Below are 27,968 nucleotides of genomic sequence, written 5' to 3'. Positions count from 1 at the left end.
AGCACAGTTCTCACAATTTTATTTTTGTTGCTGATCCATACCTCTGCTTTATTCTAAAGGATCGCCAATATAGTTCCACTTCAGTGAAGTGCTTTTTAATTTCCTTTAAAACGCATCAAACTCTCCATACCTTGTCAGAATTCAGACACGGATTTTCTAAGCATCTGCGGTTACGATCGTGAAGGTCCCACTGGCTGCCTGTGATTGGAAAGTTTATAAGTCACCAGTGTTCAAATGCTCAGTGAGATGTAGAAGAAAAACTCCATGTCCATGGCCTGATGGGGGACACAGGAGCTTCCTCCGTGGATGACTGGAATTAGGGCCCCGTCCAGATCGTTCATATACTTCTGAGGGAGGAGGCGGCCACCAGAGCCAGCCTGGTACTCAACCTACAAAAACACAACCATGAGTGTATTACAAATGCATCTTATGTATATAATCTACATACTACAGTGTCTTGAGAGTAGGGCTGCAACAACTAATTGATAAAATCGATAGTAATCGATAATGAAAACCATCGACAACGAATGTCATATTGATTAGCCGCGTCTGCCCACTGTGCATGGAAAACTTCTGCCAGTCTCTGAGAGAAAAAATTAAAATTCAGCACAAAAATATTCATTTTGCTGAAATATCTGTTGTTGAACGTTACATTTAGGTTTAAAAGTCAACATGTCATTCAAGTATTTTATGAGGGTGGTGACTGTATAGGGATAACTGCGTGTAATTGAATATAAATGTAAGACATTTCTTACATTTACAGGATAAAGAAATGACAGTAACAGGTTACTAAGTCCAGAGTGAATGTGTGATTCGGCAGAACATTCCTCTTATCTGTTAACACTAAGTTTGTGTTTTTCTTTATTATCTTTATTATTATCTTCATTTTTAATGTAGGGATTTAAACTTTCTTTTTGCTTTATAGCTCTTTTGCATATAGCATAGATATAGATATATTCACTATATATGTTTTCATAGCATTCAGTTGGCACGTTTGTTTAAAGGACAGCATTGGGTAGGATGTGGAATAGTGTTTTGTTAATAAAATAAAAAGAAGATTGGGCCTTTTATCCGATTAATCGAAGAAATAATCAGACAACTAATCGATTATCAAAATAATTGTTAGTTGCAGCCCTACTTGAGAGTTACTAATGAAGGAGTGATGCTAGTAACAAACCATTTTTTCCAAAAAACAGCAATGTAAAACATTTAATGTCACCTTATACTGGCCTGCAGACTTAAAACTCTGAATCAAATGTTCAAGTCTCAAGATTCATTTTAGTGAACCAGTTCTTAGAGGTGGTTTCAATGAACTGGGTTAAATTCAAGTGGTTTAACCCAAACATTGATCAGCCAACAATGTTTACAGCATTCAAATTTGTTCAAAGAAGCTCAACTGTACTTGCTTGATGTGTGAGAACCAATGAGGTTCATTCTTGTGTGTTACGCAGCACATTTGACCTTCTGCAAGAGGTTTGTTCTTGCGCGTCAAACAAGTATGGTTGAGCTTCTGTTTATGTTCACTGATCAGTGTTTATATGTGAATAAAAATTAAATCCGTTCATCATATAGAGCAATCGTGTCTCTTCAGAAGACTTGGATTAAACTACTCCGATTTCTTTATGAACGTTTTGAACTGTTAGTGTTTTGAGTGAAACAGACTTTCAATTGAGGGACAGAAATGTCTCAGATTTCATTGCAAATATCTTCATTTGTGTTCCGAGGATGAATGAAAGTCCTATGGGTTTTTAATGACACTAGGGTGAGTAAATGATGACAGAATTTTCATTTTTGCATGAACTATCAATTTAAAAGTTTTCTTTTGTTCAAAACAGTCAGCGCAATTTCCATCTTACATTACAAAATGAGTTTCAGAGTTGTTTCATCAACACTCCTGTGCAATTTAGTGCCGAAAATGATTTACCATGTCTGAGTCGGTGGACACTCGGAGTGCGAGAGAGTTGAATCCATTTGCCATGAGCACAGAGAGGTGCGGGCAGAGGGCAGCGCAGCTGGCGGTGGCAATCTCTCTCTGAAACTGAGCTGATGATGTGAGGATGGCAGACAGGGAGACGTCTGAAGACTTCAGCAGATAGAAGACCTGATGGGAGAGACGGGACATGAACCAGAGCCTGACAATGAGAAACTCATTGTGCGGGTATCATGCAGCACACACCTCAGTACACCTGATGGTTCGGCCATCCATCTCAAACTCAGAGTCCTGCTGGATCTTGACACTAGACACCCCCTCCAAAGACTTGCCATCCACTGGACTGGTGATTCTGCAAACATACAAAGTGGAATTAGGGGAATTATTTTTGACCTGACACAGCATCTTATCCACAGAAGGAAGCTGAAGGAATGAATTTTAAATAGTGCCCAATTAATTAATGCAGTGTACATTTTCAAGGTCACTTGCAGAGGCCAAACCGATCAATAGTGCTTTATCACTCAGGTTATTCAGTACAGTATTGGCATACTGCACATCCATAAGAAAGCATCTGATAAGAACATACACTACTGGTCAAAAGTTTTGCTTTTGACTGCTCAAGGAACACTTCTGATTGTTATCAATGTTGAAAACAGTTTTTGCTGCTTAACATTGTGGTGGAAGCTGACATATGCTAAAATACTTTTATTCAGCAAGGATAAATTAAATTGTTTAAAAATAACAGTCAAGACATTTAAAATGTTACAAAAGATTTCTATTTCAATGCATTTCTATATAAATGCTCTTTTCTATTAATCAAAGAATCATTGATGATGATAATAATAATAATAAGATAGCACAGAAGAACCATTATTAATAGAGCAATAATAACAACTGAGCAGCAAATCAGCATATTAGATTAATTTCTGAAGGATCATGTGACACTGAAGACTGGAGTAATGATGCTGAAAATACACAAGAATAAATTACATTTTAAAATATAAAGTTATTTTAAATTGAAATTATATTTCACAATATTACTGTTTTTATTGTATTTTTGATCAAATAAATGGAGCCTTGGTGAGACTTCTTTTAAAAACATTAAAAACTTAATTATTCTAAACTTTTGATAGTGTAAATATGTATGATAAATCGTTGGTACCCAGTATTGACAGGTGCGATCCAGTCGACCCAGCGTACATTCACATTTTCCCGTGTCTCTTCTGAATCCGTCTTTCCACAGGGTATCTGGAAGTCGCTTTGGTCCCTGAGGGCCTGTCGCAAACCCTCCATGGTCTCCGGAGGGATCTGCACCATTAACCCATCTAGAGATAAAAAGGGTCAGCGTGATGATACAGCTCTGCTTTTTGTAAGTAATAATCTGTCATAGTGTTCAAAAAACTGACTTGTATAAAAGCATTACCCTCCACAATGCTAGATTTGGCAATGAATCCTGATGAGGCTTTCAGAGCACCGTTAAAAACCACAAAACTAGCTCCAGTTACTGCAAAAGAAAGACACTTAACAACTGCTGATATCAGATTACAAATATGATACAACTTAAAGGGTGTTTTCCCACTAGAACTCTTAGAATAGATATTATAATGTATTATAACTGTGGTTACAATGCATTATAAGATTCATTACAAGACATGATGCATTAAAAATACTTTACTTAGAAGTCTTTATATATAATGCATTATACACTCCCTCCAGGATTCCGTGATTCTGCGATCGCTGTATTGCAAAATCTGTACTGAAAATAGCTGACGAAAAGCAAAAACGAATGTATCATTACAGTAACTTAATGTGTAATGTTAAAGTTAGTTTTTTACATTTATGCTCATTAGAAACAGGACTTGCCGACATCTTGAAAGCGACGTCAAATGACGTGTCTCGCTGAGGTCGGGGTTGATCAATGTACCCGACTTCAGAGGTCGAATGTCCCACTTTGAGTGGCATTCCAGACGTTATTTCCTAGAAGGAGGTAGGAAAAATCCAAATTCCCATCTGTCTGGAACGCAGCATTAGTCAACTCGTTTGAGCTGCGCAGCTCGGACCAATAATAGACAACGCAACATGAGTTCAGAGCAGGGGGCCGATCTCGATCACACAACATTTCTACACAGCGCTGTGAATTCACCACAGAATTAATAACATCACTGTGAAATCTTGTGAGAAGCATTTACATTTGTCGCAGAATTCTCTGTTAAACCACAGATATCAGATCAAACAGTGCTGACATGGAAACTGTTTGATATCTGTGGTTTAACAAAGAAAGTCTGCAACGAATGTAAATGCTTCTCACAAGATTTCACAGCGATGTTATTACTTCTGCGGTGAATTCAAGAGCTTTCTTCCCAGCGCTGCGTAATCTGGAAACCATGATAAACATTGTGCCACTAACACTAACAGAAATAACTTGTGGCAGAAATGGTCTAATGTTTGAGTGCTTTAGTTTTAAGTGCCTCACACAACTTTTCCCAGCTCTTCAAAGCTTTAAATATTGCCCAATTTGAATGTTATTTTTAATGTGATGTCCAAAACATTATTTGTTCATCCTTCATAGTTTGTCCCCATTTGTAAAACTAAAGGTTTCGCAATGTAGAAAAGCAAACACTTACAAACCTGATTCCAAAAAAGTTGGGACACTGTACAAATTGTGAATAAAAAAGGAATGCAATAATTTACAAATCTCATAAACTTTTATTTTATTCACAATAGAATATAGATAACATATCAAATGTTGAAAGTGAGACATTTTGAAATGTCTCGCCAAATATTGGCTCATTTTGGATTTCATGAGAGCTACACATTCCAAAAAAGTTGGGACAGGTAGAAATAAGAGGCTGGAAAAGTTAAATGTACATATAAGGAACAGCTGGAGGACCAACTATTATTAGGTCAACTGGCAACATGACTGGGAATAAAGAGAGCCTCTCAGAGTGGCAGTGTCTCTCAGAAGTCAAGATGGGCAGAGGATCACCAATTCCCCCAATGCTGCGGCGAAAAATAGTGGAGCAATATCAGAAAGGAGTTTCTCAGAGAAAAATTGCAAAGAGTTTGAAGTTATCATCATCTACAGTGCATAATATCATCCAAAGATTCAGAGAATCTGGAACAATCTCTGTGCGTAAGGGTCAAGACCGGAAAACCATACTGGATGCCCGTGATCTTCGGGCCCTTAGACAGCACTGCATCACATACAGGAATGCTACTGTAATGGAAATCACAACATGGGCTCAGGAATACTTCCAGAAAACATTGTCGGTCAACACAATCCACCGTGCCATTCGCCGTTGCCGGCTAAAACTCTATAGGTCAAAAAAGAAGCCATATCTAAACATGATCCAGAAGCGCAGGTGTTTTTCTCTGGGCCAAGGCTCATTTAAAATGGACTGTAGCAAAGTGGAAAACTGTTCTGTGGTCAGACGAATCAAAATTTAAAGTTCTTTTTGGAAAACTGGGACGCCATGTCATCCGGACTAAAGAGGACAAGGACAACCCAAGTTGTTATCAGCGCTCAGTTCAGAAGCCTGCATCTCTGATGGTATGAGGTTGCATGAGTGCGTGTGGCATGGGCAGCTTACACATCTGGAAAGGCACCATCAATGCTGAAAGGTATATCCAAGTTCTAGAACAACATATGCTCCCATCCAGACGTCGTCTCTTTCAGGGAAGACCTTGCATTTTCCAACATGCCAATACCAGACCACATACTGCATCAATTACAACATCATGGCTGCATAAAAGAAGGATCCGGGTACTGAAATGGCCAGCCTGCAGTCCAGATCTTTCACTTATAGAAAACATTTGGCGCATCATAAAGATGAAGATGCGACAAAGAAGACCTAAGACAGTTGAGCAACTAGAAGCCTGTATTAGACAAGAATGGGACAACATTCCTATTCCTAAACTTGAGCAACTTGTCTCCTCAGTCCCCAGACGTTTGCAGACTGTTATAAAAAGAAGAGGGGATGCCACACAGTGGTAAACATGGCCTTGTCCCAACTTTGAGATGTGTTGATGCCATGCCTTAAAATGATACATTTTCTCAGTTTAAACATTTGATATGTCATCTATGTTGTATTCTGAATAAAATATTGAAATTTGAAACTTCCACATCATTGCATTCCTTTTTTATTCACAATTTGTACAGTGTCCCAACTTTTTTGGAATCGGGTTTGTATTTAGAAATAAAAAAGACAAATTACCACTGTAGTAGATGCTGCAGAGGAGCACTTATTGGCTTATTAGCCATTTCCACACCAAGTTATACAAGTTAATATTGGGCCTATCTGCATCTCAACTCAAGCTCAGTGCTTTTCTGTCAGCTCTCACAGTGCTGCCAAATCAGGGGCTGATGCCACCTTAGAACTTAAAGGGTTAGTTCACCCAAAAATGAAAATTAATTACTCACTCTCATGTCGTTCTACACCCGTAAGACCTTCGTTCATCTTCGTAACACAAATTAAGATATTTTTGATCAAATCTGATGGCTCAGTGAGGCCTCTATTGCTAGCAAGATAATTAACGCTTTCAGATGCCCAGAAAGCTACTAAAGACATATTTGTGGTTCAACCTTAATGTTATGAAGTGACGAGAATACTTTTTGTGTGCCAAAAAAAAAAAAAAAGTACTTTAATTTCTAGTGATGGGCGATTTCAAAATACTGCTTCATGAAGCTTCACAGCTTTATAAATCTTTTGTTTTGAATCAGTGGTTCGAAGCGTGTATCAAACTGCCAAAGTCAAGTGATTTCAGTAAACGAGGCTTCGTTACGTTATAAGTGTTTCGAAACGTTTCGAAATTTCAGTAGTTCATCACTGGGGGACGATGATCTCTGAACCCATGAACACATGCTGTAAATGTTGCCGCAAATTTTGAGAAAAGCCGCCGCAAATTCAGTCATTTTAAAATCAGAAAAAAGTTGTGCAAAATCCTGGAAGGACTGATTATACAAGTGTTACCAAAGATTTTTATCCATTTAAGAGAAAACACAGCTATATAAACATAGCTATATTGCCCAGCTCTAGCAGCAGTGCTTGACAAACCTCTCCTGGTTTTTCCTGGTATGCTATTGGCTTGCGTCCGGTAGCTTCCGTCCTCGTTCTGCATGCAAACCAAGTGAGAATCGGCCTCTGTGCTGAAACAGGCACCGAAACTGATCACATGCTCATTGGAGGAGTTCACCACCTTCAGCATCTGCAACAGCCAGAACAAAACAACACAATCAATGACAACACCACAATAACAACAGCCTGACTGCTGCACTACTCAAATATAACTCTGACCTCATTAAACCTGGACTTGGGAATCTCGATGTAGCTGTTTCCCAGCTCCATGTGTACTCGCAGACTTTCCACCACAGGTAAACTGTATTGGTAATTCCTCAGATCCTGTGTTAGAAGCAGCAAAACACAAGAATGAAGGTGGATACAAAGATTTTGGGAATACAAGGCCTATAGTTAACACTCGACAACACGTTTCACACTTGTAGTTCGGTTCTTTTGGTCCGGACCAAAAAGGAAAATTACACATTTAGTCCTGGTTCGCTTGCCGTTCACACTGTCATTTTTAACACAGAGCCTAAAGATAAAAAACAAAAAACAGCTTTTATGACGTATATTTTGCGAACAGAACTTACTGAACATCCTAAACAATGCTGTGTGCTGGGCTAAATGTGCTTGTTGTATGTGCGTATTAGGGGTGTGATGAGATCTCGCAAGATTAAAATGTGTCGAGGTAAAAATTGCGATATTGCCATGACCGAGCGTGAGGGTGAAATTAGCATAGAATATGACCACTGCACTCCCTATTCACAACGTAGCTCCTGTGATGAGGAGCCAGGTATGCTTGAGCATCATGTAACATCACGTCACGTTTTTGGTGCATTTAAATGTCTTTGGTCCTTGTTGCATTCACATTTCAGTCACCAGAGTTAATTTAGAAACTTGGGTCTCGGTCTGCTTGTTTGGCGCGCACAAGGGTTCGGATGGCAGCGTTCACATTTGTTCAAATAAAACCGCATCAACAGAGCAATCGCACCAGAGTTTAACAGACCCTGTGTGAACAGACCCTAAGGCCAGTGCCCAGTTGCATAAAGCACCTTAAGTTTTTCCCTTAAGTATGACACTTAAGGCGTGATTTCCCCTTAACTAAGGGAATGACTTAAGGGTGTTGCATAATCTCTTAAACTGTTCTCTTAGGTAAGGGAAACCGTTAAGTGTTTCACGACAGCATCCCAGGTTTTGCCGTTATAAAATTCTACTGTTGCCATGGACAAGTTATTTGTTAATACATATCGTGGTAAGTTTTCACAGAAAACAACATAAGATGGATAAGGAAAACAAAAAAGAAAACCAAATATGAAAGAGAAAGACCAGACAAGAAACTCAAATTGATAATTTACTCAAAATTGAGATTTCTGCCATCATTCACTCACCCTCATGTCGTTCCAAACCCATAAGACTTTCATTCATCTTTGGATAACAAATAAAAATATTTTTAATATTCTCTCGTCATTTATGCCCAGTTATTGAAAGACATCCATATGATTACGGCTGTGTCGGAAGCTCAAACGTGCGCGCAAGAACCAATGAGGTTTGTTTTTGCATGTGATGCACGCACGTTTGCGCTTCCATTGACCATATAACATATGTGCTACATATGTGATTTCATCAATGTTTATGTGAATAAACGGATAAAGTACAATTTGTTTATCATATAAAGCGGTCGATCGTGTCTCGTTAGAAGACTTGGATTGAACCTGCTCACTCTGTAACACTTAAGGTGAAGTTTTCCGAACCTTATGTTATACTTAGGGAAATGACGGTTAAGGGGCTTCATGCAACACTTACGGTTTTTTAAGAGATTACTTAAGTGAAAAATATATACTTAAGGGAAATTCTTAGGGTTTATGACGTTTCACCTAAAGAAACCCTTAAGTAACACTTAACGGTTATTTACTGCAACACCCTTAAGTTTAAGGGAAACATAAGGTCGATCTTAAGGGAAAATTACACTTAAGGTGCTTTATGCAACTGGGCACAGGTGCATACTGTACGATTTTGGCCACGATTTGTCTGTTTGAGACCATTTTGCAAATCCTAAAAGACTCCTCTGATCCTAGACCAAAATCTGTACTATCCAAAGACAGCCGAAAAATGAAATTCTGGCAGTGTCAGAAGTTGAGACAGTCCTCTAGTGTGGCCTCTCTCTTACGACGACAGTCAAATCAAAAACCAATAGGAGCACAGAGCCTGATGACAAGATTAGTGTGACAACAACAAACTACTTCTTCCAATAGTTTTTTTCCAATATTCTTTTCTAGACAAGCCATGATCAAAATTAATGCTAGAGATTGTTTTTGTTTGCTAGCCACCATTTCAATCCCGTATGTAAATGCAGACATTAATGGTAACTGAGATCCTACAGTGTGACATGGCTGACAAGGGGGATCATGTTCGTACAGTCTGACAAGCAACAATCGTAAAGGACTATTATTAATCGTACAGTGTGCACTTTTATTTACGTTTACCTTCAGACTAAAATGTATTTGCAAAGTAGAATCTCCAGAAATAAGCCAATTTTGATGCAAACTAAACTTAATTTGCAGACATAGCCCACATTTTTCCATGACTGTGTCCAGGAAAGTGGCTGTGAGCGTACTTGAAAACACTATAGTTAGAATGGAGACCAAAGAAGCTGTAATTCTCAGAAATCAAGAGTGGCTCATAGCTGAAGTACACTTTGAGAGGCGACAGTCTTGAGCGCTCTCTAATCTCCTTCATTAACTGTCCTGAGCTGAACCTGAGACTCGGGTTAGAAAGGTGGAAAAATAGCTTTACCAAAATACCATATTTGATTCCTGCCCTTTGAAATAATTTAAAACCTTTCAGTGGCAAATCATTCACAAATTAGAAAAATTTTAATTAAAACTTTTAATTAAAAATGTAGATATTGAGTATAAGGCTAAAACCAAATATTCTGGTATTAAATAACTATGATGTTTACCCCAGCTGCACACCATTAAACCATATAAACATTAAACAGCTATAAACATAAAAAAACGTCTTTACATAGACACACTACAGTTTAAAAATTTGGGGTGATTTTTTTTTTTTTTTAATACTTTAATACTTTTATTCAGCAAGGAAGCATTAAATTGATCTAAAGTCATAGTAAAGACATTGTAATGTTAAAAAAGACATATTTTAAATAAATGCTGTTCTTTTTAATTTTCATCAGAGATTCCTGATAAAAAAAAAGTATCAGGGTTTCCTCAAAAATATGAAGCAGCACAACTGATTTCAACTTAATAATAGTAAGAAATGTTTCATGAGCAGCAAATCAGCATATTAGAATATTTTTCTTAAGGACCATGTGACACTGAAGACTGGAGTAATGATGCTGAATATTAATGCCAGGACAGACAAGTGAGAGTTTAATGTGAACACGTACTGTGAGCAGATTCATGATGGTGTGTCCAGTCTCTTTAAAAACCGAGTCACGGAAACGCACGCTCACCAATGGGCAGGGATACACTGTAAAAATAAACAACAGATCACATGACTGGAAGGGTGGAGCTATGAGCTAATATAATATATTTTGATAGCAATAATGTTTTAATAACAACAATATTTTCTTGGGTGTTCTTATGAGGGCTTACCGTTGTATTGTGCCCCTAGAGCGAGCAGCAGTCGGAGAGGAAACACTTTAGCCCAGGGCACCTCCAGCTTCTGAATCAAAACACCACAAAGGAACGGGACCTGCGGCAAAGCAAGGCCATCTAGAGGCTGAAAGGTTGGAGTGAAGAACAGGACGCAGCCGTGGTCTTTACTGCCCAGGAAACTGTCAGTGAACGTCACATTGCCAAGGTGATCAATGAACTTCCCTGTGGTGGGAAAAATAAGAAAAACACCATATAAGCCACATAAGATATAAAGTCAGAATTGTGAGTTATAAAGTTGGAATTGCGTGATATAAAGTCAGAAATGTGAGATATAAACTTGCAGTTGTGTGTTATAATGTCCAATTGTGAGGGAATTTCTTACTTTCAATTCTTACTTTATAACTCGCAAGTTTAAAAAAAGTTTAAAAAGTCACAATTACCTTTTTTGTTTAGTGGCGGAAACAGGCTTCCATAATTTTGTTATCAGTATAGTAATTTAAAAAATCTCTTAAGGCCAGAAAGAGGGTAGAATATGGTTTTGAAAAAGTAAATGATGTTTTGCTGCAAAAATAACAATAAAATGCTACAAAAGAGTAAACTATGGTCCCTTTAAGGCAGGACACCACAGATGAATAGGGTAAAAAAGTTGAACTAATAGATTTCACCATGCTTACCCAATTGATTGATTACATTAAAGAATTGCAAACGTCTTTTGTATTTCTGAAATGGTATGTTTAAATATGCAAATGGACATTATCTAATTAAATATGCACTAATATGCATACATTTCCAAAACAGAAATCTGAATATTGGTTGTTGATATATTAGAGTTAAAAAGAGATATCGCTGTTTATCACTCCGATAATCAGAAAATACTGTCAGCAGCAGCCAGATAAAAATTCATTTTCACCATGCTTTAGGATACATGAACAAACCCCTCTGTAAAAACCTTCAGAATATAGAATAAAACTGTAAAGTTTGGTGCATGGAAGTGCTGATTTCTGACTCAGGAGAAAAAAAACCTTATACAGAAACATACAGATGCAAATAGATAAAGTGCAACAAAATAAACACTTAAATGTGAGTTTTCTTTCCACTAGTCAGAAACAACATGTTATTAAAAGCCAAATAGCCCAAAATGTTAAAACTGACCCGTGTATGAAAAAAAGAATGTTTTTGCCTGTAGTGTCTTGCCTTAAAAGAGTTTTGGGTGATGTACCTTTCTGTGCATCCTGGTATATGCTAACATACAGGTTGAATACGTCTCTAGGCAGGCTGTTTTCCTCTGGGAAACACTCGATTATAAACACCAGCTCTTTCTGGCCAACTCCCTGAAGACCATTAGAGCTCAGACACCAGCACCTCTTCTCACAATCTACAACACAAACAGAGAGAGAGAGCAATGAAGTTTATCAAATGAACAAGTTTAACATGATCACTTATTTCAAATCAAGTTAACATACATGTGACGATCTTGACGTTCACAAGTAAATTGGCATTGAGCACGAAGGTCAGAGGTTGTGGGCCTCCCTCCTCCAACAGCAGCAATATTTGGCAAGCAGCAGGACGCTCCTCAACTAATAAATCTGTAATGAAACGAAAATTACACATTACAGAAAAACAGCTCCACATCATAAAGAGTTCGCTCTGAATTCTCACATTTGACTGTTGTGAGGTCACAAAAGAAATCCGGGGGAGAAAAGAATCCGACGGGACAGAAATCATCTTCATGGATGAGCTAATATATTAAAGATTTATTAACATTACTGTAGTATGAAGCAGGGTGTGACTGAAAGCCGTTGGAGCAGAATGAGGCCGCTGGAGCGATTGCTAATGGAGAGATGAGCGTGACACAAGGCTCAAAAGCAGAGGAGCTATTATTATGCCGCAGTCACCGCTTCTGCTTCTTCCGGTCAAGCGTATGAGGGGTAAAGCAGCGCTGTTTATCATATTAGATATGTTTGTGTGTTGAAAGTTGTTATAGTGCTACTCTGCGTTCGCTCGGCAGCTACTATGAGACACTTGTTGCACACTGCAGTAGGGTAGATCAATATTAGGCATAGTAAAAACATGGTACTTGTGGTAAATCAAGAAAATGAAATTCTGGTAGAAGCCTTTAAAAGTCCTTCCTAGTGTTGTCAAAAATATTGATATTTCAATATGTATCGATACTGAAATATCTGAAACGGTTCCAATACTCCTTTTCTGCAGTATCGATACATTAATACCAGCTGTGTGTTCTCACTCTATCTTCTTGACAAATTGACACACACCCGGCTCCTGTCACTCACTCGTCTCATTCGCTCCGGATTAATAGTGCTTGTATTGCGCATAACTTTAGTCAATTGCGCAGGTTTCACGCTCACAGCCACACCAAAAGCACGCGCATCACTGATCTTATATAAGTGGCGCTCTCATAAAGCCGCCTCTCAAACAGCTCACAAATGCAAAAATTTACTTCTTTTTCATAGCTTACTGCACTTAAATGGTCAAATACATACAAAATTACGTCAAAATGCCAGTCAAATGCCAAAATGCCAATCCCTGTGGTACCGAAAATGGTATCGAATATCGATGTTTTTCAAGGTATCATATCAAAGTTGGAAATTCCAGTATTGTGATGACACTAGTCCTTACCCCCATCTTCCTCCTCTCCTGTGGTAATGAGCAGTGGAGGCAGACCCTCGTCATCCTCCGGCACCAGACTGACCGCTCTCTGCACGCAGCTGCCCACCCCACAAAGCAGGCCGTAGTCCCATGGTCCTCTGACGGGCGGGCGGCTCACCTCAGCAGCAGTGTCAGAACTGCCTCCGGCACTATCGTCACTCTCGCCAGGAATTTTACCGTCAAGCTGAAAGGCAGCAAATCAATTAATGACTTCAATTGTCATTATCAGTTATCTCTAGCATCAGTTCAGAGGATTTCGCCGTCTCACCACCGGTGGGTCTGGCGTAACTGGGCTCGACTCCTGAGAGGATCTTCGGGTCTGTACGGAGAGTTTGGTGGTGTCGGCTACCTCACCGTTCGGCAGGATACCGTCAGCAAACCACACGTGCTTCTGCTCACGTGGAAAACCTACAAGAACAAAAAACAGAAACACAAACGACAGTGCCATTAGGATCAGGCTTCAAACATGATCCTTTAGAAATAATTCTAATATGCTGATTTGCTGCTCAAGAAACGTGCACAATATGTTTGTGGAAACTGCAATATGTTCGTGGAAACATTTTTTTCAGGATTCTGAATAGAAAGTTCAAAAAAAACATTTGAAATATAAATATTTTTGGTCAATTTGATGCGTCCTTGCTGAATAAATCGTACTTCGCTAATGAAGCTAACGTAGTCTTGCACTCTACATGAGCATGCAATTTGGGACGCAGTCACTCTTTCATTCAAGAATTAATTATAGTAAGTGGAAGTCACTGTTTTTATAGCCATAAGAGCTATAACTCAGCATCCTGGCTCAGAGTGCAGTGCGTACCGTCATTACCGGGGTGTTTGAGGACAGACACGGGGACCATGACGGTGGGTGGGGGAGAGTTGAGGGTGCCGGCAGCACGGGCCTGCTGCATGGGTGGTATGGTGGAGCAGTACTCTGATGGGATGTTGGGATTGGGACTGGGCCCAGTGGGGCTCATCATTCTCTCATGGGCTTGAGCTGCACACAGACAAACAAAATCAGTCATTCCTGAATCAGGTGTCTTTTCAGTTCAGTGAATGAAAGGTCATGCTGGGAGAGAGAATGACTGAGAGAAAGGAACAGGTACATCTCATTAAAGGCTACGCATAACTTTTGTTGACAGTCTAAAGACGATATAAAATGAAAACTGATGCGATTTATGGTCTTAATAAATACTCCCCGGTTTTGTGAATGATTCACTATAACAATCAGATATTAATATTTCGTTGGTTCCCTCTTGTTTTTGCATGTGTTCGTAATTTCTTTGTATGACAGCCTGGCCAAAAATTATGCAATTTGTCATGTTTTATTGTGTCACAAATAAAACAATCGACTCCAAAATGTTTAACAGATTTTTAGTAATATTTGAATAAAGGGTAAAGATGTCAATTTTCCTAGGTTGATCATCACTTTTGGCCACTACTGTACTCAGTGCTTGAAGTGGAAAAATAAAAGTGCTGGTACTCCCGATGCTCAGTTCAAAACACGTTCCTGAAGAAGGGAGGGCATGGCGGGTCACCGTACATGCAACATGTCGGAAGTGCTGGTACGCAAGGAAAACTGGCCGTACGCTAAAGGTAAAAATACTGCGTACCGGCGGGTACCCGCCCATTTCAAGCACTGTACTTCATAAAACAGAAGTCAATGTAATAGTTCATTTTCGAACATGAAAATTCAGTCATCATTTCCTCAACCTAAAGTTTTATGATGTTTATTTCCCCTGTTGAACACAAAAGGAGAAATTAAGCACAAAAAATACCATTAAAACTCGGGCCGAATGGTTCTAAGGAACGGTTCCAGCTGTATTTCCACTTAAGCTTGGTTCAGCATGGCATGATCACAAACAGTTCTCGGCACAGAATTCCAGTTGGTTAACCATGCTGAACCGTGCTGTAGAATGCGTGTAGTGACGTCGCCACTCAGGATTGGTCACTGTTTCTCTGACCAGTTGCTCTGCAGCTGGCCAAGCGCGCTATTTGAGCGAAGTAAACACAAGTTAATAATAAAATAAAAAGAAATATCTGATCATCCTCCACAATGCGGTCGCTGTTTACATCTCATACCATCTGTAAACTCTTGCATTACCAAGGCAATTACTGATGCATTTGTATTACATTCAAAAGAATGTAATCAGCTGTGCAGTGGAAAATGAAACCATATCTGTACCGGCTGGGACAGATCAGAATGGGAATGGTTTGGCTCAATGGTGGATAAGTGGCTCATGTATTTGTGTGAGGAACAGTCAATATTTAAAACTTTCCAGAAGAGGGCAGAGCTTTAACAGCTCGCGCTTCGGTTGCTCAACAACAACAAAGCTGGAGAATCTCACGCAGCCAAAATGAGGATTGTCAGTAACGGTGTTCAGCCTTACATTGTTCAAACCGGAGTCGGACAATGATGGAGAGACTCAGGAAGAAGTTACAACTTTTAGAATGAAACTGGACGTTTCTGAATGGTTAATGGATAAATTTATGTAGTTGCTGTGGAGTTGATTCAACTCATCGACTAGCATGTGCCGTCATGTTAATCTTTTGTGCAAATTGTTTGTGAAGCAGTCCGGCGTAAAATGACGGCATGTCAACAACACTCTACTACAACAACTCTTCCTCTTCTCTAAAGCAGCCCAACATGGCCTCACCCCCTTTGTTGCGTGTTCTCGGGAGCAGGGTTTATGTAAATTTTGGGGTTAGTTGATGTCGATAACCCAGGAAGAAGCTCGTTGTGATCCCTAAAAGCAGTTTGCTGTAGTCCTTAAAAAGTGATTTCTGTAAAAGAAAATATCTCCCTTTGCATTGAACTTTGAGCGTTGTAACTTTGCAGATGTTGTTTATGCTCAAAAAGCAACATTACACACTAACTAAAGTTAAAAAAGTGAAATCATAATCAAAGCCTCCTTTAAATATAGCACACTGTCAAGTATGAACTACTTTTATAAAGCTTGACAACCCTTGGTTTATATGCTTTCATTTTATGAAAAAGAGCAGCATCAACATTGCAATCCACAAAAGAATGTCATATGGCTTTGAAACAACATGAGTAAATGATGACAGAATTTACATTTTGGGGTGAACTGCTCCTTTAAATGCACTGAAAGACCAGTTCATATATCAAATATATTTATATACAGTACCGTTCAAAAGTTTAGGGTCTGTTCGATTTTTTTTTTTTTTAAAGAATGATTTGAATTTTATTCAGCAAGGATGCATTAAGTTGATCAAAGGTGACAGTAAAGATATTTATAATGTTACAAAAGATTTCTATTTTAAAATAAATGCTTTTCTTTTGAACTTTCTATTCATTAGAGAATCCTGAAAAAAATGTATCATGGTTTCCACAAAAATATGAAACAGCACAACTTTTTTAAACATTGATAATTATCAGAAATGTTTCTTGATCATCAAATCAGCATATTAGAATGATTTCTGAAGGATCATGTGACACTGAACACTGGAGTAACGATGCTGAAAATTCAGCTTTGATCACAGGAATAAATTACATTTTACAATATATCATTTGAAATTGTAATAATATTTCAAAACATTGCTTTTTTATTGTATGTTTGATCAAATAATTGCAGACTTGGTAAACAAAAGAGACTTATTTTAAAAACATCATAAAAGATTCCAAACTTTTGAACGTTAATATATATACACTGTACAGGTTTAAAATAATTAAAAATGTTATTTTACACCAGCTAAAAATTGTTGACCTGTGGTAAACCAAGTTATGATCCAAGTCCAAAGTACAGACCTTGTTCAGCTGAGTCACAATCTAATAAATCCAAAACATGAAGTATTTACAACACCACGGGCTTGGCGTCTTTAACCGAGAGCATTGAGCGTCAATCACAGCAAGTTGTTATTAAAGTGATGGGCAACGAGCCACCAAACCAAACTCAAGAAACAGGACGTCCAGTGCAGACCACAGCCCAGTGTGCTGACATCCTCTCCAGCCATGAGTCAGTGCATTACGTTGATTAAGGCTCATAGATGCTCATCGACCTGATTACACTGGCACTGCCTGGGACACCCACAAACATGTCAGCTAGAAGCACAAACGACAAAATATGCTGGCTCACGGCGAAAACGGCTACGACGACAAGACAGATGGGAACTGTGAAGCCAAGAAAGAGCAGGACGGAACGTCCTTGAGTATTTGGAAATTCACACTGGAACAACTAAAGATGCTGCAAAAAAGTTAAAAACTTAAAAGAGTTAACAAAATAAAGCCACTGAATGATCAAATGCAGATATCCTGAGCTTACCTCATCCCAATTTAACTCCACCCCAAATTCTCTTCCAGGTTAATCACGGGTTGCATGTTAGTGTCCCAGGACGGCGTTAGTGTGCAACCGAGCGAAGGAGGAAGTGTCCATCTTGCCGATAAGCGAGAGAGTGTCAGCGAGTGACTGAGATAGAGGGCGCATCCTTGAGCCTCTCTCATCCCGGATGGGGCGCAGCTCACTTCCGCAACCTCACACTGAGCTCTCGTCTGTCCTGGACCAGGATCCAGCCCTGAGAATATCACTGGTTCCGAGTGCAAGCTCAGTCCGTCACACACACGCACGAGGTCGTATTAAATGGCTGCCCTGGGCTGAGAGTGGTGACAAACCCTCCTTTCCTGAAATGTGTGCTGTGCTGAAGACAAGATGTGTGTGTGTGTATATATGTATGTGTCTAACTCGATTCCTCAACCCGGAGAGTGAATGAGAGAGAGAGAGTGTCACGTATACTGCACCAGGTGGGTCCTGTACACACACACACACACAAACACACACTCAAGGACATGCACCAGTGCCCTGGCTCCACCCAGCCCTGCACCAAACCCTGAGAGAGCTGGCTGGCGACTGACGCTCTGTGATGAATGTCCTTTTTAATGTGCAAATGGACCGCACGCTCGGCCACACACCGTGTGCCAACCTCTTTTTATAGACCAACCAGGACGAAAAAAAAAAACATAAAGCCTTGATCTTCTCCATTAAATCAGTCCTTGAAAAATAAAAGAGCGTCAGATGTTTCGTCCACAAAAAAAAGTTTGCCACAAATTAAAAGGGACACAAGTGCTCCATGAGCCAGTGTTGTTATTGTCACCTAAAACTAATAACTATTAAGCTGAAATAAATAAAATACAAATAATATAGCTGTGTGCAGCAATTATCGGGGTTCAAACGCTTTAAGGCCTTTAAGCACATGTGTAAAAAGGTATTATGTTTTAATAAGCAAGCCTGTAACCATGTTGATCATAGATGGAAAAGAACATTTACAGCCAATACAGGCAATTTACCATAAGAAATATAAAGTTTTTAAAGCTTTTTTTTTAACAGTCATCAAGGTTGAGCTAAAAACCAAGGACTAGTTCACCAAAGTTGGTTTTCAAAATAATCTCCAATATTTTCAAATAACGATCCGATGGACAGTGGCTGTCCTAGAGGCAAAATTGTTCAGAACGAGGAGTTCTACCATGAGTACGAATGTCGTGGTCGTGTGCTAAAAATTGTGTGATACACAATCCTTTACGCACATGAAAAACGTGAAGGCGCCCCCCGGTGGCCGATTTCTTTCGAACAAACAGGCCCAGCAAGTTTCGTTCCGATCGGCCTCCGTTAACCTTGTCTGATAGCTGCTCAAACTTCATTGGCCAATGGCTGCCATGTTTTTTGAGATGCGTCAATGTCCTCATGGACAGTAATGGCACCTCAGGCAAAGACACTGCATGCCAATTTTCAAGTCAATTGGACTAAAGATGAAGTAGTTATAGCTGTTCTCTTGTTTTTTTTTTTTGCTGTTATAGCGCCACCAAATGGCCAGTCGGCGAGTCCTTTTTCACGCGACCACAGAATGAGCTCTTACATAGGTGTGCTGAGTTTGGTGAAAATATCTCATTCCGTTCACGAGTTATAGTCATTTTAGTAAAAGTGGCTCCACCTACTTCGAACGTTTTGGCGGCCATTAGGTACCGTGAATTGAAATTTCAACTTTTTTTTTTTTTTTTTAATTATTGACAATCAGACTCCAGAGAATGACACTGCACTGGTTTGGTTCTGATCGGGCCAAAAACCAAGGACTAGTTTGCAAAAATTTCAAAATACCCGAAATACCCGTCTTGAGCCAAAGATTCCAACGATATAGGACACTTGAGCCTACGCCTAACGCTTTAGGAGTTATTAGCCAATTAGTACTTTTGATCGCTGTAGCGCCCCCATCAGGCCGATCGGGGCGAGCATTGGTGATGTTGTAGACAGTGTGAGTGCTACCATCTCTCAAAGTTTCAAGTGTCTACGACTTACATTTTTAGGGGAGAATGCTGATCCTTGGAAATTTGAACAATTACAACAGGGTTTCAAGCGCGATGTGCTTAAACCCATAATTAAATGAAAAACTTAAATGAAAATAAGAAATGTTGCCTTGGCAACTAATTGAAATAAATAAGTTGAAGTGGAAAGATTGAAATGACTTAAACTGAAATATAAATTAAAGCTAAATAAGATAAAAAGGAATAAAAATGATAAAAAACAAACCATAAAATTGCTAAAATGTAAAACTAAAATTAAAATGAACTGAAAATATACAAAATAAATAATGCTAAATAAATAACACTAAAATAACATTGCCATGAACCTTCATTTATGATAGCATTACATCACAACTAAGAAAATCAATGTCACCTTTCATTTAATTTAAAAAATAAACTTTTGCATTAAAAGTATGAAAAAGCATGAAAGTCTAGTTATAAATTAAATGGGGAATTCACTGCTGACAAGATGGGCTTTTAATAAAACTTGGCTGTCTATGCAGTAAACACGCGAAAAACTCAGACTGCATAACTAGAGAAAATGCCATTCCCTTTTTGCCAAAAACTTCAACACCCATTTGTAAGGCTTTTGCTGACAAATAAACAGGTATATCAGGGTGCAGGTCACACGGAGAAAAAGTGTGACACTGTAATAATGCAAAGCTGGCTGAAAACCGGCAAACTTATCCTTTAAGTGAAGTTTTTTATTGATTACACAAAAACTGCCTGTTGTCTGCCCTTTGCCGATCAGCAAAATTTTACACCTTTCACAACATCTGGCCATCATGTAAAGCAACCAACTGCAGTTTGCTTTGCCTCATGTGCAAAACAAATGAAATGTGTGTAGAATTAAAAAACTGCTAACTATAATGATAACTATATAAGTGCCCACACTAATATAGCACGCTTCAGTTATGTATTGTGAACAATCGCAGAGTGCAAGTTAAAGGGTTAGTAGACCCAAAAATGAAAATTATCCCATGATTTACTCATTCTCAAGCCATCCTAGGTGTATATGACTATTTTTGGGTAGATTTTGAAGCCCAAAAAAATTCATCCATCCATTATAAAAAATAATTCATATGGCTCCAGGGGGTTAATAAACGTCTTTTTTTTAAAGATTTATTTTTGCTGTTTTTGCCTTTATTTACTGATGCAACACATGACGTAGGATGTAGGAGTATCGTAAGCACCTCTCGCGGTTCAAACAAATAAGGCTGTGCAACAAACTCAAGCTCTTCTGCTCTTATAATGAAATCCTCCCAATTCTTGTTTTAGACTTTTAATTCGTGACCGGTGTTTTGTTTTGTTCTATCCTCTGCGTTTCTGCTTTCGTCATTACGTCATACATTGGGTCACTCTTCCGCAGCAAATTGGTGCGTACAGCCATCTGCCGGAAGCTAGTTATTATAGTTAATGAAGTTTTAAATATGGATATTTTTCTACAAAAAACCATCATTTCGCTTCAGAAGGCCTTTATTAACCCCCTGGAGCCAAACGGATTATATTTATGATGGATGGATGCATTTATTTGGCTTCAAAATATCTCCCCCCATTCACTACCATTATAAAGCTTGGAAGAGCCAGGATATTTTAAAATATATCTCTGATTGTGTTCATCTTGGTGTTTATAGGGGCCATTTATTTGGCTTCAAAATATCTCCCCCCATTCACTACCATTATAAAGCTTGGAAGAGCCAGGATATTTTAAAATATATCTCTGATTGTGTTCATCTGAAAGAAGATAGTCATATACACCTAGGATGGCTTGAGGGTGAGTAAATCATGGGATAATTTTCATTTTTGGGTCAACCAACCCTTTAAAGCAGGCAGAGCATTCAAGCTGTCAATGTTTTTTTCATTCATCAGCTGTGAAACAAAAGTGATTTCAATGAAATCGTTTTTGTTATCGTTACAGTTGCGGTATAGACTCCACTATTCTCTTCACTTTTATAAAACTTTATGGTTACAGTTAACATTCTGGATGTGAACTGGCCTTTAGAGTTTCTGTCTGTACAGAACAAAAAAATTACTCTTATTTCACAGTAATAATGTCCACAAAAGCACTAATTTTATCAACCTAATTTTTGTGGTTCATATAATGCCCCATTTCTACACTGACATGAACTACTGCCACAGATTGTCTGACCTTTGATGTTTGGGTGTTATTATGATGGATGTTTTAATGGTAGAGTGCAGTGCATCCACTTAAATATTGAATATTGCAGTCGGTTTTATTAAGGCAGATTGGCAGCATATTAAAGTGGTTAAGCACTTACCTCTCTGAATGGTAACATGGCAGATGACACAAACCCTGGCCTCTTTGTCCAGATATTTCAGTCTGCATTTACGGTTGCAGCAGCCCGCACAGTACACCTGCAAAACAGACAACATTATTCACTCAAATGCTGGGTAAACGGAGTACTTCATCAAGCATAAACCTGGAGAAAACTCTCTGGTGTCCTTTAGCCCATTTTATTTATTGCCCCAATATGTCTTGAAAACAGCAACTCAGTGCAGCATTTCAAGCGGTAAACTATATCAGTGCTAAAAATACATCCTGCTGACCCGGCAAATCTGCCTCTATATTTAGCACCTCCAGAGGAGAATAAACTCTCCACTGACGTAATGAAAACAAAAGAGACCTCACACCAATAAATAAAATGAGTACTTTTGCTGTCTAAGGCAGAGGACTACAGGTTTTAGGCTTTCCTGTGGTTATAAATAGACAAGAACACAACGGCAGGATTGTGTCACAGACCTTTGCTCAAAATCAAGGCAGCTGACTGCATGTTAATTCATCGATTCACACTGCGGTTATTTGCCTTTCACCTCTAAAAGTCAGAACACACTCAACAACTACATTAAGTTACAAAGTCACTTTCAGAACTGAAGCAAACACATTATTGAGCCACTAAGTAAGTTAATTTATGCAAAATAAACTCGGACAGGATGAAAGGGGTTTTCGTTTGCAATAATGACCGTCTGACTGTACATATCTTGCTTATTATGTGGATACTTACACCATAAATAATAAATGAACATGAAATATTAATGTGAGATTAAACTATTTTGTTATTTGAGAGGAAAGAGCGCAGAGTAATATTGGAGACAAGGAAGCGCTTCTCTGGGACAATGATCAATTAGACAGTTTAAAACAAGATAATTATAAAAAAAAAAAAATCGTTAAATAAACAACTGTTCAAAAGTTTGCGGTCAGTAAGAATTTTTATGTTTTTAAAATAAGTCTCTTCTGCTCACCAAGGCTGAATTTATTTGATCAAAAACAGTAATACTGTGAAATATTATTGTAATTTAAAATAACTGATTTCTATTGTGATATACTTTAAAATGTCATTTATTTCTGTGATGCAAAGCTGAATTTTCTGCATCATTACTCCAGTCTTCAGTGTCACATAATCCTTCAGAAATCATTCTAATATGCCGATTTGCTCCTCAAGGAACATTTCTGATTATTATCAACGTTGAAAACAGTTGTGCTGCTTCATATATTTGTAGAAACCATGATACAATTTTTTTTTTTTACAGGATTCTTTGATCAATAGAATGTTAGGAAAAACAGCATTTATTTGAATTTATTAGAAATCTTTTGTAACATTATAAATGTCCTTACTGTCACTACGATCAATTTAATGCATCCTTGCTGAATAAAAGTATTAATTTCTAAAATCTTACTGACCCCAAACTTGTGAACGCTTGTGTGTATCATAGACTGTATAAAACAATGGATGTAGTGTCCGTGACATCTGGTTTCTGAAGAGCATTTTTGAAGTGGGCGGAGCCGGCCATTGCCATCTTGGCAGCGCGTCACCGGATAACCGAAAATGGGCAAAGAGGCGGGACGTGGGTGGAGCTGAGACAGCAGACAAACGGTTAGTAGTGACAGCAGCAGCAATCCACCTGTCACTCAAGTGACCACGCCCTTAATTATGCAGAACTTTACGGCTTAATATAATTTAAACAGGTGAGTTATAAAAAAATTCACCCCCCTCACAGTTGTCATGAAGGGCAAAATTAGCTATATAGACCAAAACCACAATTTGTACCAGGCTGTAAACATATTTTTTTCTGCTGTAAAGTTGGGCATTTTAACATGGGAGGCCTATGGGATTGACTCCCTTTTGGAGCCTGTCTCTAGTGGCCAGTTGATGAATTGCAGTTTAAGTCACTTCCGTGTTGGATTCAAGAGAGAGACCGGAAGGTTGCCGCTTGGTGTTTATACATATATTTTGCTGACATACTGAGAGATAAACTTACCTTTCCACATGCTCTGCAATGGTGTCTCCTCTTAGTAAAGGTAAATTTTTGCATACAATTCATGCAGTTAGGGGCCTCAGAGTCAGGGACCCAAGGTGGCTGCTTTGATCCCAAACCCTCGGCCTCGTGACCTGCCGGATCAACAGATGATTCCGCGTCCTCCAGAGTCTCTCCTGGGTATGGTGGAGGCTCTGAGAGCTCATCATGGCCATAACTGGCTTCATATTGCTGATAAGAAGGAGGTTCACAGTTGTTTTCATCTCGGTTGGGCGAAACTTGCGAGCCATTCTCCACATCGGCTTCAGCATGGCTGCTTCTGTGTCTTTCCGATGGAGGCCGTACGGTTTGGTTGGACAGCTGCTTTGGTCTCGCCCCGCCGTAATTTATCTCTTGGTTGGGGGAGCAAGCTGACTGAATCTCAACAGGGCTGGTTGTGTTTTCGTGGCTAATTGTTTGCGTGGGGTCTGTTCTCAGCGGGCTGCTGTCCTGAGATGAGGAAGAAACGTTTGAACCCTCGCTCTCCTCCAGATATTGAAGTGAGCCATCGCTCTCAGGAGAGGCAAACGTCTCTACTTTACAGCTCTGCAATTCCTCATCTAAAAAGCCATCTCCTTCGACATTTCCGTTAAATTCTGAAAAACCATCATCTGCGAATTTTTCCGCACCTGCGTCAGAGTCAATTTTCACACCCTGACCCATTAGAAAGGCATCTAGCTCCTCATCCGTGACCATCATCACGGTCTGGTCGCTTTCAGGAAGGTAATCGTTAGCGATACCGAACTCATAGGAATAATTTGGGCTCTCCGAATAGGGCGGAGATGGGTTGCTTTCACACAAATCTCTACAGGTTAATTTGTCTGTAGGCGAAAAGGTGCGCTTAAAGTTTCTTTCAGGGTAATGGCCCGAGACAGCAGACGCCCTTTCGGGGTTGGACATGATCTGGACTAGCTCAGGTTCATCTTCAGGTGAGGAATCAGGCCTACTGGAGGAGAATGGAGTTACAGGCTCTTCCAACGGAAGAATTAACTCTTCAGCCTCTTGAATTGCTGAGTTTATTTCCAGTTCAGCCTCATCTTTGGTTTCTATCACTGCTGCCTTTTGAGGGTCTAAAGACGCCACGAGGGATCCACACATGGATACGGCCATCGGCAAACAAGACAGAGAAGATTCCTTCTCCGAGGAGGGACTTCCAGCTACATCCTCTGGATCTTCAGACAGCTGTGCATCTTTTGAATCAGGCTGGAGCGATACAGCATGCTCATCTGAAATATCTTCATCTGTAGCACAAGGAACTGAATTACTAACATCTTCCTCATTCATTGGATTGCATGAAGAATTGTTTTGCTCACTGAAGCTTGATTCTTCAGGACAAGAACTTTCAGTCTGTTTGCACTCCAAAGATGTGATGCTAGTTGATCCATGAGGGTCACTAAAGGCCGGTATTATGACATCCAGCAGACTGAAGGAGTTAGAGTTAATCTCAGAGTCATGCTTTGGTAATTCACCATGGTTGGATTTAGTAAAATCTTCTGGACAAGATACTACAGGACTGTCAAAGTCCACTAGCAGCTCCTCATTAGTTTCCTTCTCAGGAACGTCCAGCTCTTTGAAGTCTTCCTGACTACTGGCTTGCTGGAGGTTTGCAGAACCCGTATCGTTCACCAGGTCACACACAGGCTTCAGCGACCGGTCCGGACATGGCGGAGCCGAACTTCTGATACCTCTGCTATCAACGGAGGACAGGAGGTCCACACCTGTGAGTGGGCGTTCATTTGAATATGAATCTTTTTGGTTTAAGGTAATACTTTGTGATGTAAGTCCATAGTGCAGGGCGTTGACATCTGGGAGTGTTTGTGAGACCTCTGGTACGAAGCTTTGAATGTCCAAATGGTGACCAGAAACGAGCGTGGAGTCGGGACAAGGAGGGCTTGCAAATGTGGTAGGCTTGTTCTCAAGCTCCTCTGAAAACAAAGTGAAACATCAAATTAATTTAAAATATAGTTAACATGAAACCGTAATATGAAAACCAAAAGATATCTTGAGAAAGCTTGAACACTCAAAATTCGTCCTGTGAAAACCATATTGAAATTAGACATCGCCTTACAATGGAAACGGTACTTTAAATCGTTTTAGCGGGCTCGTCCACCTAGTGGGAGGTGATTTCAACTTAAAATTTGGAACACAACTTGGTTAAACATATGGCTTTGATTTTCTAGCAATTTTAGAGTCCAATTAATTTAATAACCATAAGATCAGACAGCATATATATATATATATATATGATAGTTTTTATTTGTTTTATGATATTATAAAACTTATAATAGCTATAAAATTATATATATATATATATACACACACACACACACACTACCGTTCAAAAGTTCGAGGTCGGTAAGATTTTTAATGTCTTTGAAAGAAGTCTCTTATGCTCATTAAGGCTTTTATTTGCAACTATTTGATCAAAAATACAGTAATACTGTGAAATTTAATTTAAAATAAATGATTCCTATTTAAATATATTTTAAAATGTAATTATTCCTGTGATCAAAGCTGAATTTTCAGCATCATTACTCCAGTGTCACATGATCCTTCAGAATATGCTGATTTGCTGCTCAAGAAACATTTCTGATTATTATTAATGTTGAAAACAGTTGTGCTGCTTCATATTTTTGTTATACAACCATTATACTTTTTTTCAGAGTTCTTTGATGAATAAAAAGTCCAAAAGAACAACATTTATTTAAAACAGATTTTCATAAATGTAGTGTGTGTATTTACAGCTTGAAGACACTGGTCATTTAAATTTACATTAATTAACCCAAAATGTATTGTGCACTCGCCAAATTGAGAAGTGAAAAATTAATATTTCTAACATTATAATATCACTAAAGCAAAAGTTTCAAACCTGCATTGAGTTCAAAGTCATCCAAAAGCTTGTCCAGGTCGCACACAGCAGCCTTAAAATAACTGTCCATCCTAGGACGGGGTACGATACACCTCACTTACCCCTGCAGAGAAACTGGGCCAGTTGGGACAGAAACACAAGTTAAAAATCATAAATTCTTTCCAAATGTAAAATTTCTTCTTCTTATTGAGAATCTGAACAGGTAGTTACAGACACTGGATAGTCAAAATAAGAAACAAATAGACAAGCTGTCCTTAAATACAAATAAGTAACAAATACGTGGGGATAAATATCTAAGATGTCAAACAAAGAATTATGCATAATCAACAAAGCTAAATGTTACAGGATATTTTCAACATCTGCATTGACAATAACTCTTTTAGATGTTTTGATTTACTGTAAAGTGAAAAATGTAAGTGATTTCACCAGATCTGCAGTGCAAATCAAAGACATGACAAACACATTGTAAACAATATACTATAAACAAGGAATTATAAATACAAAAACAACATATTGAATTAATACACACAGAATATAGCAACTGTCCATGATTCATCAACGATATCAACGTTTCGAAAGGGCTGTTAATTATTCATCTAAATCAATACGATAACGTTCACTTTGTGCTTTTTAGACTTATTATTTGGTTAAATAATAATAATACCATTATTTAACTAAGATAAAGGGTCAATAAATACCCATATTAATGTCATTTACCTGCCCACTGCAGTTTGCTGTCAAAAACTATGAAATCAGCATTCAAACCGCTTTATCACACAATAATAAAACGTTCTTAAAATCTGCCCTAAAACAGCAAAAAATAAGCCGTAATTAATTATTTTCATAAAGTTATAGTATCTGTTCAATTATCATTAGCAATCTGCTAACTAGCTCCTAGCTGTTAGCGTCTAATCAAACATAAACAAAAAACACACCCCAGGTAACTGGAATATTATTTTTTATGATATCATTCCGCTTCATTAGGTACCTTAATATGTGTCATTGTTCAGCCGTCTTCGTTTTTTTTGCTGTATTCAGATGAAATGTTAGTGTATTTCACTGTTAGCAGCTCGCTAATATTTTCTTGTTCCTCACAGTAAATTCCACAGTCGCCTGCGCGAGCGACCATTTCCACCCGGCGCGAGACTCACTGTTTAAAGGGGACACGCACAATTTTTTTTTACTGAAGTATTGTATTTTAGTACAGTTT

At 38.7% G+C, this 27,968-nt stretch overlaps 1 protein-coding gene across 5 annotated transcripts; it reads right to left on the bottom strand.

Moving 5' to 3' along the window:
* Nucleotides 1–2: 2 nt before the first annotated feature.
* Nucleotides 3–27,918, bottom strand: zfyve16 (zinc finger, FYVE domain containing 16). 5 transcript variants are annotated; one of them, XM_051910415.1, is made up of 18 exons: nucleotides 27,747–27,916; nucleotides 26,759–26,872; nucleotides 23,854–25,814; nucleotides 21,855–21,951; nucleotides 14,086–14,262; nucleotides 13,540–13,679; nucleotides 13,242–13,455; nucleotides 12,068–12,190; nucleotides 11,824–11,979; nucleotides 10,602–10,826; nucleotides 10,394–10,476; nucleotides 7,225–7,329; nucleotides 6,985–7,135; nucleotides 3,354–3,434; nucleotides 3,093–3,255; nucleotides 2,177–2,282; nucleotides 1,925–2,101; nucleotides 3–389 (listed from the first exon to the last, which is right to left on the bottom strand). In XM_051910415.1, exons 2-18 carry the CDS (start codon nucleotides 26,826–26,828, stop codon nucleotides 231–233), a joined length of 4,188 nt encoding a protein of 1,395 aa, XP_051766375.1. In that variant the 5' UTR covers nucleotides 26,829–26,872; nucleotides 27,747–27,916; the 3' UTR covers nucleotides 3–230. The 5 variants fall into 5 exon arrangements, with proteins under 5 accessions (XP_051766375.1, XP_051766376.1, XP_051766377.1 ...); XM_051910416.1 differs by having other exon boundaries at nucleotides 14,095–14,262; XM_051910417.1 differs by lacking the exon at nucleotides 14,086–14,262.
* Between the last annotated feature and the right edge of the window lie 50 nt (nucleotides 27,919–27,968).

This window comes from Ctenopharyngodon idella, chromosome 10 (genome assembly GCF_019924925.1).
Source record: "Ctenopharyngodon idella isolate HZGC_01 chromosome 10, HZGC01, whole genome shotgun sequence".
NCBI lineage: Eukaryota > Metazoa > Chordata > Actinopteri > Cypriniformes > Xenocyprididae > Ctenopharyngodon > Ctenopharyngodon idella.
The sequence above is the reverse complement of the archived record's forward strand: the minus strand, read 5'-3'. Positions and strand labels throughout refer to the sequence as shown.